The sequence below is a fragment of the Nyctereutes procyonoides genome, unplaced genomic scaffold (assembly GCF_905146905.1).
Source record: "Nyctereutes procyonoides isolate TBG_1078 unplaced genomic scaffold, NYPRO_anot_genome, whole genome shotgun sequence".
NCBI classification, from domain to species: Eukaryota; Metazoa; Chordata; class Mammalia; order Carnivora; family Canidae; genus Nyctereutes; species Nyctereutes procyonoides.
In genome coordinates, this window is record NW_026575155.1 from 13,379,342 (window position 1) to 13,392,287 (window position 12,946).

The 12,946-nt window shown below is 39.5% G+C and overlaps 1 protein-coding gene across 1 annotated transcript in view; it reads right to left on the reverse strand.

Annotated features, from left to right (window-relative positions):
- The window catches only part of DSCAM (DS cell adhesion molecule), a 621,576-nt gene that overhangs the window by 238,132 nt on the left and 370,498 nt on the right, over positions 1 to 12,946 (reverse strand). Inside the window, exon 9 of the mRNA XM_055313369.1 lies at positions 3,204 to 3,323. Within this exon, the coding sequence (XP_055169344.1) occupies positions 3,204 to 3,323 (120 nt within the window). The remainder of the gene's footprint in view (positions 1 to 3,203; positions 3,324 to 12,946) is intronic.

Sequence of the window (12,946 nt, forward strand, 5' to 3'; positions counted from 1 at the left end):
AACTGATTTATGCATATTCTGGAGAGGTCCTTGTGGGCAGATGACTCAGGTCCAGGAGAACTCTCTCCCTTTGCTCTTCCTCTTCCATGGAAAAGTAGAAGTGGCCATAGAGCTCAGTGGTGGGAGCTGTTTGCCAACAAGGGCAGAACAAAGGTATGAGCAGTTTGGGTTCCTGATACCCTAGAGGAAAAAACAAACTGGTCCTGCACTATCTGCCCAGACTCCTCACAGGAGAAGGAGTAAACCCTGTAGCTTTAAGGCACTGAGCCCAATCCTAACAAAGGCAAAGAGATAGTTAGATGGACATAAGGGAGTATTAATGTGAACTCTAGACAGGTATTCAAAAGTCATAGTGAACACCCATGTTTATTGACATGGAGAGACATTCCCAGCATATTGGTAACTAAAGAAAGGAGATTATAAGTCAGAAAGAATCATATGATCAATTTACAAAGCTCACAAAATTACACACATAACTGCGGATATATATATTTTCTGGGGGACAGGCCTGAAAGGCTAGCCAAACACACTGAGAATAGTTATCTTTGTTTATCTCTGAATGATGCTATTTGGGGGGAATGTAACTTTATAAAAATTTGTTGCAATTTCTATTTGTTTCTTTGATGATTTCATATCGCACATAAAACTTAAAAATAAAAGGCTACTGTGACTTAATTCGCACATTAGTGATGGGAAGGAATAAAATGTCTATCAGATCCATGACAGATGAAACACAATTTCATTTATGAAAAACACTCTTACAAATAAATAAGACATGGAGAGAAGCATGTAAAATAACATGAATAAGAAATTTCCCTTGGGGGCAGCTCAGCAGTTCGGCGCCTGGCTTCAGCCCAGGGCATGATCCTGGAGACTCAGGATCGAGTCCCACGTCAGGCTCCCTGCACGGAGCCTGCTTCTGCCTCTGCCTGTGTCTCTGCCTCTCTCTCTGTGTCTCTCATGAATAAATAAATAAAAATCTTAAAAAAAAAAAGAAATTTTCCCAAAAGGGAAGAAGTGGTCAGTAACCATAGGACAATTGAATTTAAATTAAAAAAAAATGGGGGATCCTTGGGTGGCGCAGTGGTTTAGCACCTGCCTTTGGCCCAGGGCATGATCCTGGAGACCCGGGATCGAATCCCACATCAGGCTCCCGGTGCATGGAGCCTGCTTCTCCCTCTGCCTATGTCTCTGCCTCTCTCTCTCTCTCTCTCTCTCTCTCTCTCTCTCTGTGACTATCATAAGTAAATAAAAATTTAAAAAAAGAAGTTTAACATTGTTAGTAATCCAAGTATACAAATTAAAACAGAAAGCCATTTCAACCATCACATTTTAAAGATTAAGAATAAAAAGATCCTTTTGAATTGGTGACGATGCAGGGACCCACACAACCTCAAACTGCTCATAGGCATGCAAATTGCTGCAATATTTTCCAAAGGACCTTGGGCTAGTACAGACCAAAAGCCTTAAATGTGATCATGCTACTAAGCCTGGGTGGCTCAGTTGGTTAAGTGCCTGCATTTGGCTCAGGTCATGCAGGGTCCTGGGATAGAGCCCAAGTCAGCCTCTCTGTTCAGCAGGGAGGCCGCTTCTCCTTTGCCCTCTGTGCCTCCCCACTGTTCACACTCTCTCTCGCTCTCTCTCTAAATAAATAAAATCTTTTTTTTTTTTTTTAAGAATTGACCTGAAGAAAACAATCACACATATGCACATTGCATCCAAGGATGTTCACCCTGAGGAGTTTATATTAGTGAGAAACTGAAAACGATCTCAAGGAGAAAGAGGGAGCCTTGCACAATGCCAAATACAAGAAATAATTTTGAAGAAGGCAAGTGTTGTGGAAAATGTTCATAATATCATATATGAACATGTATATAAACTAAGTTAAATGCGTGCTATTTGTTTTCATGTAATACAACACGAGGCTTCAAATACAGCCTAAAGTAAAAAGTAAAAAAAATAAAATAAAATAAAGTAAAAAGGCATGTGGGCAGATACTCTGAATAACAGGCTTTAGCTTTCTGAATAATGTGCTTTCACATGGACAATGTTTGCGGCAGGCTACAGGGGAGTAGCCTCAGGGAATTCTTCAAAATTTAATTGAGTCCCTCCTGCAGTGAAGTGGTTTCTCAAACCCTCTTCCCCCCCTCTTCTCTCCCCCCCCAAGGAAATATAGCAGGAAAGAGGGGGAAGTGACCCATTTGTTTTTGCTCTTCTTGCACTGTTATTTTCATAATAAGAAAATGCAACATGTTACTTTAAAAAGCAACATCTGGAATACAAATCGTAATAGAGCAAACAAATAATACACTGAGAACAATTAAGCACACGTAGTAGGCCTTAGATTATTAGGAAAAGAGACAATGATTTATTTGTTTGTTTATCCCACCCACATGCTTTTGACCTTCAACCATTTAATAAATAAATTACTGAGGGAAAATGAAGGAAAGAGAAAAGAGAAAGAACTCCAACATGTTGACAAGCACAGTTAAGAAACCTTCCCTAGAGAAGATGATAAGATGGACAAAATGATCTTTATGGTGTCTAGAATATTCCCAAAGACATGTTTCTATTCCTGCAAGGTTTGCAGCGTTACTTTAAAACTGAGGAAGCTGCTTCACCTTTGCAGAGAAAGCATGATTAGGAGTGAAGACAAAGAACACTGGATGCTCAAAATAAGGCATGGATGTATTTGCTTTTAAAAGAATACACCAGGCGGATGATATGGAATTTGTGTATTCTAAGATAACCAGGTATATAAATCCATCAAAAAATTTTATTTTTTTAACCTTCTAAACCCACTTAATGTCATATGTACAAATCCTAGGGAAATGCTCTTCAAACAATTAGCAATTCTGACAATTAGTTCTTGTGCCTGCACATGTAGGGATGTGCCATGCTCTCCAAGAGGATCACGGTTATGCCTACACAGGTAGGAGATGCAGAGCTTTCCTGGTGCTGAAATAAATTCCATCGAATCACCTGCCTCATTCATGATCTTTCCCAGATAATGCTCTACAGGACCAGTTTCCTGGTCCAAATAAAAACACTTAGGTTGGGCCAGAAGGTGAGAGGACAGACTTGGTGTAGGTGGGAACATATCTACTTGCCAGAAACATGTCTGGAAGGACTCAAAATGCTCATCTAATTCTTTCGATTACAACATGTTTGGCAGACAACAAGCAAACCAAGTAACTTCATACCTTTAGAGAATTTCCACACTATGGTGGGTACAGGATAGCCCTCAGCTGAGCAATTGAGGATGACAGCCTTGCCATAAATCCCATCCTGGTCCCGTGGCTGAACCACAAACTTGGGAGGAACTGAAAAGAGAGAAAGATCACCCTTAATTAACACAAGAACACAACTTATTTTAATACCTTTAGGTATGATTTTAAGGATTCCAAGAATTTTAATGAACATGGAAATATAAAAAAAACATGTGACATATATGGAAAATTGAAACACAGTATTTGTGTGAGCTGGAACACATTAGGAAAGCGACCTCAGTGTGTAAGAAATTTTTCTTATTTAGACCAATGAGATTCTGCACACTGAAGTTACTCTGCCCTGGGGAAAAACTGAGCTCATGTGTGGGAGTTTGAATTACCCAAACGAATATGACATTCTGGTTTTTTTGTTTTGTTTTGTTTTATTTTTTGTTTTTGTTTTGTTTTGTTTTTTTTGTTGTTTTGTTTTGTTTTGGTTATGGAAGATCTTCAGCAATCCACTCCATGGAAAACAGAATCAGGACCACAATTTAACAAAGAGTAATTATTAAGAGTAACTATTCCCCTTGGGTGTGCACTGCCCAAAGCAGTTGGTATCTATTCTTCTTCTTCTAACAGGAGATGAAGGGAAAATTAATAGACATCCCCTAAAGGCAATAAAGAACACAGCATGATATTGAACTTTTCCCAAAAATCTGACGAAGACACATAGACCATTATTCCTGATGTTAGCACTCTTCTGAGCCAATGGGACACAACGGAGGCTAACTGAAGTCAGGTACCATGATGGCTTTATAGTGTGCCTATTAAAAAATAGATTAACTGAGTTTTTGGTGAGTTTTGTGAGATGCTGAAAAAATGCATCTTTACTTGAAACATACATGCATTGTGTTTAGAACATATCTGCCAAGAGAAAGCAAATGCTTTGAGTTAAGTTATTGTGATTCTAGGAGTATTTGAGTCTTCTCATATTTATTTTTTATTATTTTTTGATATATTTTTATTGGAGTTCAATTAGCCAACATATAGCATATCACCCAGTGCTCATCCCGCCAAGTGCCCCCTCAGTGCCTGTCATCCAGTCACCCCATCCCCCTGCCCACCACCCTTTCCACTACCCCTTGTTCATTTCCCAGAGTTAGGAGTCTCTCATGTTCTGTCTCGCTCTCTGATATCTCCCACTAATTTTCTCTCCTTTCTCCTATAATCCCTTTCACTATTTTTTTATATTCCCCAAATGAATGAGACCATATAATGTTTGTCCTTCTATGACTGACTTACTTCACTCAGCCTATTACCCTCCCGTTCCATCCATGTTGAAGCAAATGGTGGGTATTCGTTGTTTTAAAATTTTTATCTATTTATGATAGAGAGAGAGAGAGAGAGAGAGAGAGAGAGAGAAAGAGAGAGAGGCAGAGACACAGGCAGAGGGAGAAGCAGGCTCCATGCACCGGGAGCCCGACGTGGGACTCGATCCCGGGTCTCCAGGATCACGCCCCGGGCCAAAGGCAGGCGCTAAACCGCTGCGCCACCCAGGGATCCCCTATTCATTGTTTTTAATGGCTAATATTCCACTGTATACATAGACCACAGCTTCTCTATCCATCATCTTTTGATGGACACCGAGGCTCCTTCCACAGTTTGGCTACTGTGGACATTGCTGCTATAAACATCGGGGTGCAGGTGTCCTGCTGTTTCACTGCATCTGTATCTTTGGGGTAAATCCCCAGCAGTGCAATTGCTGGGTCATAGGGCAGATCTATTTTTAACTCTTTGAGAAACCTCCACACAGTTTTCCAGAGTGGCTGCACCAGTTCACATTCCCACCAACAGTGCAGGAGGGCTTCCCTTTCTCCACATTGTCTCCAATATTTGCGGTTTCCTGCCTTGTTAATTTTCCCCATTCTCACTGGTGTGAGGTGGGATCTTATTGTGGTTTTGATTTGTATTTCCCTGATGGCAAGTGATGCGGAGCATTTTCTCATGTGCATGTTGGCCATGTCTATGTCTTCCTCTGTGAGATTTCTCTTCATGTCTTTTGCCCATTTCATGATTGGATTGTTTGTTTCTTTGCTGTTGAGTTTAAGAAGTTCTTTATAGATCTTGGATACTAGCCCTTTATCTGATAGGTCATTTGCAAATATCTTCTCCCATTCTGTAGGTTGTCTTTGAGTTTTGTTGACTGTATCCTTTGCTGTGCAAAAGCTTCTTATCTTGATGAAGTCCCAGTAGTTCATTTTTGCTTTTGTTTCTCTTGCCTTCGTGGATGTATCTTGCAAGAAGTTGCTGTGGCCAAGTTCAAAAAGGGTGTTGCCTGTGTTCTCCTCTAGGATTTTGCTGGATTCTTGTCTCACATTTAGGTCTTTCATCCATTTTAACTTTATCTTTGTGTATGGTGTAAGAGAATGGTCTAGTTTCATTCTTCTGCACATGGCTGTCCAATTTTCCTACCACCATTTGTTGAAGAGACTGTCCTTTTTCCAGTGGATAGTCTTTCCTGCTTTGTCGAATATTAGTTGACCGTAGAGTTGAGGGCTCATTTCTGGGTTCTCTATTCTGCTCCATTGATCTATGTGTCTGTTTTTGTGCCAGTACCACACTGTCTTGGTGATCACAGCTTTGTAGTACAACCTGAAATCTGGCAATGTGATGTCCCCAGCTCTGGTTTCTTTATCAATATTCCCCTGGCTATTTGGGGTCTTTTCTGAGTCCACACAAATCTTAAGATTATTTGTTCCAACTCTCTGAAGAAAATCCATGGTATTTTGGTAGGGATTGCATTAAATGTGTAGCATTGACATTGTCAGAATGTTAATTCTTCCAATCCATGAGCATGGAACATTTTTCCATCTCTTTATGTCTTCCTCAATTTCTTTCAGAAGTGTTCTGTAGTTTTTAAGGTATAGATGCTTTACCTCTTTGGTTAGGTTTATTCCAAGGTATCTTATGCTTTTGGGTGCCATTGTAAATGGGATTGACTCCTTAATTTCTCTTTCTTCAGTCTCATTGTTAGTGTATAGAAATACCACTGATTTCTGGGCATTGATTTTTGTATCCTGCCACATTGCCGAACTGCTGTATGAGTTCTAGCAATCTTGGGGTGGAGTCTTTTGGGTTTTCTATGTACAGTATCACGTCATCTGCAAAGAGGGAGAGTTTGACTTCTTCTTTGCCAATTTGAATGCTTTTTATTTCTTTTTGTTGCCTGATTGCTGAGACTAGGACTTCTAGTACTATGTTGAATAGCAGGGGTGAGAGTGGACATTCTTGTCGTGTTCCTGATCTTAGGGGAAAGGCTCCCAGTGTTTCCCCATTGAGAATGATATTTGATGTGGGCTTTTTGTAGATGGCTTTTAAGATGCCGAGGAATGTTCCCTCTATCCCTACACTCTGAAGAGTTTTGATCAGGAATGGGTGCTGTATTTTGTCAAATGCTTTCTCTGCATCTATGGAGAGGACCATATGGTTCTTTTTTCTTAAAGATTATTTATTTATTTATTCATAGAGACAGACAGAGCGAAAGAGAGAGAGAGAGAGAGAGAGAGAGAGAGAGGCAGAGACACAGGCAGAGGGAGAAGTAGGCTCCATGCTGGGAGCCCGGCGTGGGACTCAATCCAGGGTCTCCAGGATCACGCCCTAGGCTTCAGGCGGCTCTAAACCACTGCGCCACCGGGGCTGCCCGGATCATATGGTTCTTGTTTTTTCTCTTGTTGATATGATCTATCACATTGATTGCTTTACGAGTGTTGAACCTGCCTTGCATCCTGGGGATAAATCCCACTTGGTCATGATGAATAATCTTCTTAATGTACTCTTCAATCCTATTGACTAGTATCTTGTTGAGAATTTTTGCATCTGTGTTCATCAGAGATATTGGTCTTTACTTCTCCTTTTGGTGGGGTATTTGTCTGGTTCTGGAATTAAGGTGATGCTGGCCTCATAGAACAAGTTTGGGAGTATTCCATCCCTTTCTATCTTTCAGGAAAGCTTTAGTAGAATAGGTATTGTTTCTTCTTTAGATATTTGATAGAATTCCCCTGGAAAGCCATCTGGCTCTGGACTTTTGTGTCTTGGGAGGTTTTTGATGACTGTTTCAATTTCTTGCCTGGTTATTGGCCTGTTCAGGTTTTCTATTTCTTCCTGTTCCAATTTTGGTAGTTTGTGGTTTTCCAGAAATGCGTCCATTTCTTTTAGATTACCTAATTTATTGGCATATAGCTGCTCATAATATGTTTTTAAAATCGTTTGTATTTTCTTGGTATTGGTTGTGATCTCTCCTTTTTCATTCATGATTTTATTAATTAGAGTCTTTTCTCTCTTCTTTTTAAAAAGGCTGGCTAATGGTTTATCTATCTTATTAATTCTTTCAAAGAACCAACTCCTGGTTTTGTTGATCTGTTCTACAGTTCTTTGGGTCTCTATTTCATTGAATTCTGCTCAATTCTTTATTAAATCTCTTCTTCTGCTGGGTGTAGGTTTTATTTGCTGTTCTTTCTCCAGTTCCTTTAGGTGCAAGGTTAGCTTGTGTATTTGAGTTTTTTTCCAGTTTTTTGAGGGATGCTTGTATTGCTATGTATTTCCCTCTCAGGACTGTTTTTGCTGTATCCCAAAGATTTTGAACGGTTGTATCTTCATTCTTATTAGTTTCCATGAATCTTTTTAATTCTTCTCTAATTTCCTGGTTGACCCTTTCATCTCTTAGCAGGATGGTATTTAACCTCCATGTGTTTGAGTTTCTTTCACATTTCTTCTTGTGGTTGAGTTCTAGTTTCAAAGCATTATGGTCTGAAAATATGCAGGGGACAATCCCAATCTTTTGCTATCAGTTAAGACCTGATTTGTGACCCAGTATGTGGTTTATTCTGAAGAAAATTCCATGTACACTTGATAATAATGTGTATTCAGGTGCATTTGGACGTAAAGTTCTGTAAATATCTGTGAAATCCATCTGGTCCAGTGTATCATTTAAAGCTCTTGTTTCTTTGGAGATGTTGTGCTTAGAATATCTGTCATTTTCAGAAAGCGCTGTGTTGAGGTCTCCCAGTATAAATGTATTATTATTTAAGTATGTCTTTACTTTGGTTATTAATTGATATACTTGGCAGCTCCCACATTAGGGGCATAAATATTCATGATTGTTAGGTCCTCTTGTTGGATAGATCTTTTAAGTATGATATAGTGTCCCTCTTCATCTCTTACTACAGTCTTTGGGATAAACTTTAATTTATCTGATATGAGGATTGGTACCCTTGCTTTCTTTTGAGGACCATCTGAATGGTAAATTGTTCTCCAACCTTTTATTTTCAGGCTGTAGGTGTCCTTATGTCTAAAATGAGTCTTTTGTAGACAGCAAATAGATGGGTCTTGCTTTTTTATCCAGTCTGAAACCCTGCGTCTTTTGATAGGATCATTAAGCCCATTTGCGTTCAGAGTTACTATTGAAAGATATGAATTTAGTGTCATCATAATACCTATTCAGTCCCTGTTTGTGTGGATTATTTCTTTGGACTTCCTCTTTCTTTTACAGAGTCCCCCTTAACATTTCTTGCAGAGCTGGTTTGGAGGTCACATATTCTTTCAGCTTCTGCCTATCTTGGAAGTTTTTTATCTCTCCTTCTATTCTGAATGAGAGCCTTGCTGGATAGGGTATTCTTGGCTGCATGTTCTTCTCATTTAGGACCCTGAATATATCCTGCCAGCCCTTTCTGGCCTGCCAGGTCTCTGTGGAGAGGTCTACTGTTAATCTAATATTTCTCCACATATAAGTTAGGGATCTCTTGTCTCTTGCTGCTTTAAGGATTTTCTCTTTATCTCTGGAATTTGCAAGTTTCACTATTAAATATCGAGGTGTTGAATGGTTTTTATTGATTTTAGGGGGGATCTCTCTATCTCCTGCCTGTTTCCCTCCCCAAGTTAGGGAAATTCTCAGCTATTATTTGTTCAAATATACTTTCTGGTCCTCTGTCTCTTTTGGCGCCCTCTGGAACCCCAATTAAACGTAGATTTTTTTTCTTCTGAGTCTGTCATTCACTTCCCCTAACGATTCCTCATGATTTTTTCATTGTTTTTCTCTTTTTTCCTCAGCTTCCTTCCTTGCCATCAACTTGTCTTCTATGTCATTCACTCTTTCTTCTACATCATTAACCCTCATCGTTAGGACCTCCAGTTTGGATTGCATCTCATTTAATTGATTTTTAATTTCGGCCTGATTAGATCTAAATTCTGCAGTCATGAAGTCTCTTGAATCCTTTATGCTTTTTTTTTTCCAGAGCCACCAATAGCTTTATAATTGTGCTTCTGAATTGGCTTTCTGACACTGAATTGTAATCCAAATTCTGTAACTCTTTGGCAGAGAGTACTGTTTCTGATTCTTTCTTTTGTGGTAAGTTCTTCTTTCTAGTCATTTTGCTCAGTGCAGAGTGGCTAAAAACAAGTTGTACATGCTATAAGTGCAAACTCTTCTCTCTGTAGCATTCCAGCTGTTCTCTCTTTAAATCTCAGGCCGAATTCATAGGTTTTCAGGATGATTTGAAAATTATCTAGGTAAGTTGGTGGGGACAGGTGACTTGGGGACCCTACTCTTCCACTATCTTGCCCTGCCCCCCTTGAGTCTTCTCTTAAAGAGAAGATACAGATACTTCTAGGAAAGGCAGCATTGGAAGGTTTTAGAATCTCAGAAAGTCTTCCATAAAAGTCAATGATTAATTATGGGATGAACTTCCAAAAAGACAGTCACAGGATTATGTGAGAGGAGATGGACTGTGTCCATGCTATGTTACACATCTAGCAAATGTGAGCATTCTTCCCCTCCTTCCCATAGTTCCTGGTTGAGCGACTCTTGTCTGACTTGCAATTTTCAGAATTATTATTTTGAGACAGAAACATGGGTCTATGTGGTACAGATCAATAGAGATTATAGCCATCACATGAATGGACTGGGAGTAAGATCAAAGTCTAGGTTAGCTAGAAGCTTAGAAGCATGTTGAAATGATTTGAACCATAGTGGATATTGTTTTTGTCATAAACAGCCAAAGAGGAGGGAATGACAGCAAGACACAAGAAGCAGCTAGAGATGGAACTCACTGCTATGTTTCTGAAAGAGACAAGTGATGGCTAGGAGTACAGAGCCAAGGACTAAACACCAGGGTTTGAGCTACAGCCCTGCTTCTTCCAGTTGGATGATCTGATGCAAGTTATCAAATGACTCTTGGCTTCAATTTCCTTATCTGTAAATTAGGGATAATTACAGCACTCGTTTTATAGGATTGGTATCGGGATCAAATGAATTAAGATTACAGATGTTCTCAGAACAGTGCCTGGAGGATATTAACTGTCCTAGGAGTACTGGTTAATTTAATAAATGTAGGCATGTCCAGCTTTAACATATCCTTAACAAACACAATTCCCAACTTGCAAATTAAATAATTTATACAGCCAATGGGTCTGTTCAGTATTGCTTAACCAGTAAGCAATTTTACTTCATTTAGATGGTGTTCTGAGACATACATATTCAATAAAATGTAAATATATTTAAAATTAGGTGATAAAGGAAGACTATATCATGCCAAGAAAAGTATTTCTAGGAAAAATGCTGGAGATCATATAGAGCAAAGTTTTCTGGTAAAAGTAATCAACATTGAGGATAGATTGCAAAGTTTAAGACACCATGCCAAAATCACTCTTGTCAGGTGGAAGGTAAATATGCAGTCATCTATAGTCTATGCTCTATTTGGCTAAAATCTGCTAAGAGAAGGAAACCCCTTGCCAAATGAACGGGGTAACTAATCTCTTGTATTTCCTCTGGAAGTACATCTAATTATAATTGATCTATGACCCCTCCCCTCAATTTGATTCTAATCCAAAGGGACATTACTTAAAAACTTATCAAAGAGGTTTACATGGGAAATAACCATTGACATATTGCAAGTGTAAGGTAATTACAGATGGAAATGGCCCATAAAACTGAGAATCATCTTTCATATCTTCCTCTTTCAACTACTTGTATCAGGTACTGATGGTTCTTCCTTGAAAATCTATCACATGTCCTCAAATTATCTTCATCTTCACTGCCAGACTCTAGTCACGATGGGTAGATAGGGTGTGTGGTAAAATGCCATGTATCTCCTATCCATATGGTTTCAGCACACCAATGGCTGGACACTTCCATGTACTTGCCAGGATATGACACCAAGAGCATGATGAGTCTCTCTTTGCTGTCTCAGAACCTTCTCCAGAGTCACAAGTGCTTACTCACTTTCACTGGTGCAACCCAGAAATGTGGGAAGCAAACATATAACAATGAAAGATGGTGGAGGGAGCATCCCCCTCCTCTCCATTCTCCAATCCCTTGGAATGGTTCTGAGGCACATTCCGTGTCTGTGTTTCTCAAATATTAAAGGGCATTAGAATCACCTGACTAAAACACAAGTTCTGAACCCTATCTTGCAAAGTTTTAACTCAGTAGATCTGAGAAGGGATCCAAGACACTGTGTTTCTTGAAATAAGAAAGCTACCAATGATGCTGAGGCTGCTGGTCCAAAGACAACACTTTGAGAATCATTGTTTTGTGTGATTCCTCAGAGGATTCCCAGTACAAATGAGCCCCAACTGCCTACAGCATCAACAACCCCACTAAAGCAACTTTAATTGATTTTTCCTCCCTTTCTGATCTCATTCTCCTCTTCCCCATTTCTCAGTCTGGAATCCAGGAATCACATCTCAAACAAGTGACTGGCAGCCAATCATATACCTCAAACTCTGCTTTCAGAGGAACTCCCCTTGAGACTAGGCCAGTAGTGTTCTTGGCTGGCTTCTCAAGTAGCATCCTCACTGGTCTACCTGGAACCTACTGCCCAACTTGAATCTGTTCTCCACTCAGTGGCTTGAAGAATGCAAGACACTAATTGCATGAGGTGACTTCCTACTTAAAATCACCAGTGCATTCCCATTATCCCTTGATAAAGTCCAGACTCTATTTTGAAGGATTTTTATGAAGGTTCCTGGTCTCTAGCTTCATCTCTCAACATTCCCCTCTTGCAGGCTTTTCTCTAGTGTGCTCAAACTCTATTATCCAGCTCCTAAGATTGCTCTTGCTTCTGGGTTTTCACACGAACTTCTGAATTTCTTTAACAGTTTTTCTCTTATTATTATTATTTACATCTCAGCTCAAAGCCCATTTTGTCTGAAATACTCTTTCTGATCCTATTGATGAGATTAAGTATCCCCACAGAACCATGTTACCCTGCTATTGCCTTTATCAAGCATGTCTGGTATTGCTGGTTTCATTGCCCGTGTCCTCCATCATGCTTTACACCATATGAGAATAAGAACCATTCCTTTCCCACAGACCATTGTATCCCCAGCAGGCAGCACAGCAATGGAATACAGAAAGTACTCTGAAAATATCTGTTGAACAAACAACTAATAGGCATTATTATTACAGTTTTATGGAATAGGAAAATAGACTTTGTCCAAAGTAGCATGGCTAAGTTAATACAACACATCAGAGTGACCTCAATGCCCAAAGGCTTTGAGTAGGATAGACCTACTTTCTTCTCAGGGAAGAGAGTATTAAGAATTATAGGAGGATTCTGGCCAAGGAGATACAGACTAGAGGTAGAACTGTTCCAATTTTAGATAAAACTTACGATACGACCCAAAGACTTAATACTCAGTATTGTCTGGCATATAATTACCCTAAATTGTTTGTTTGTTTA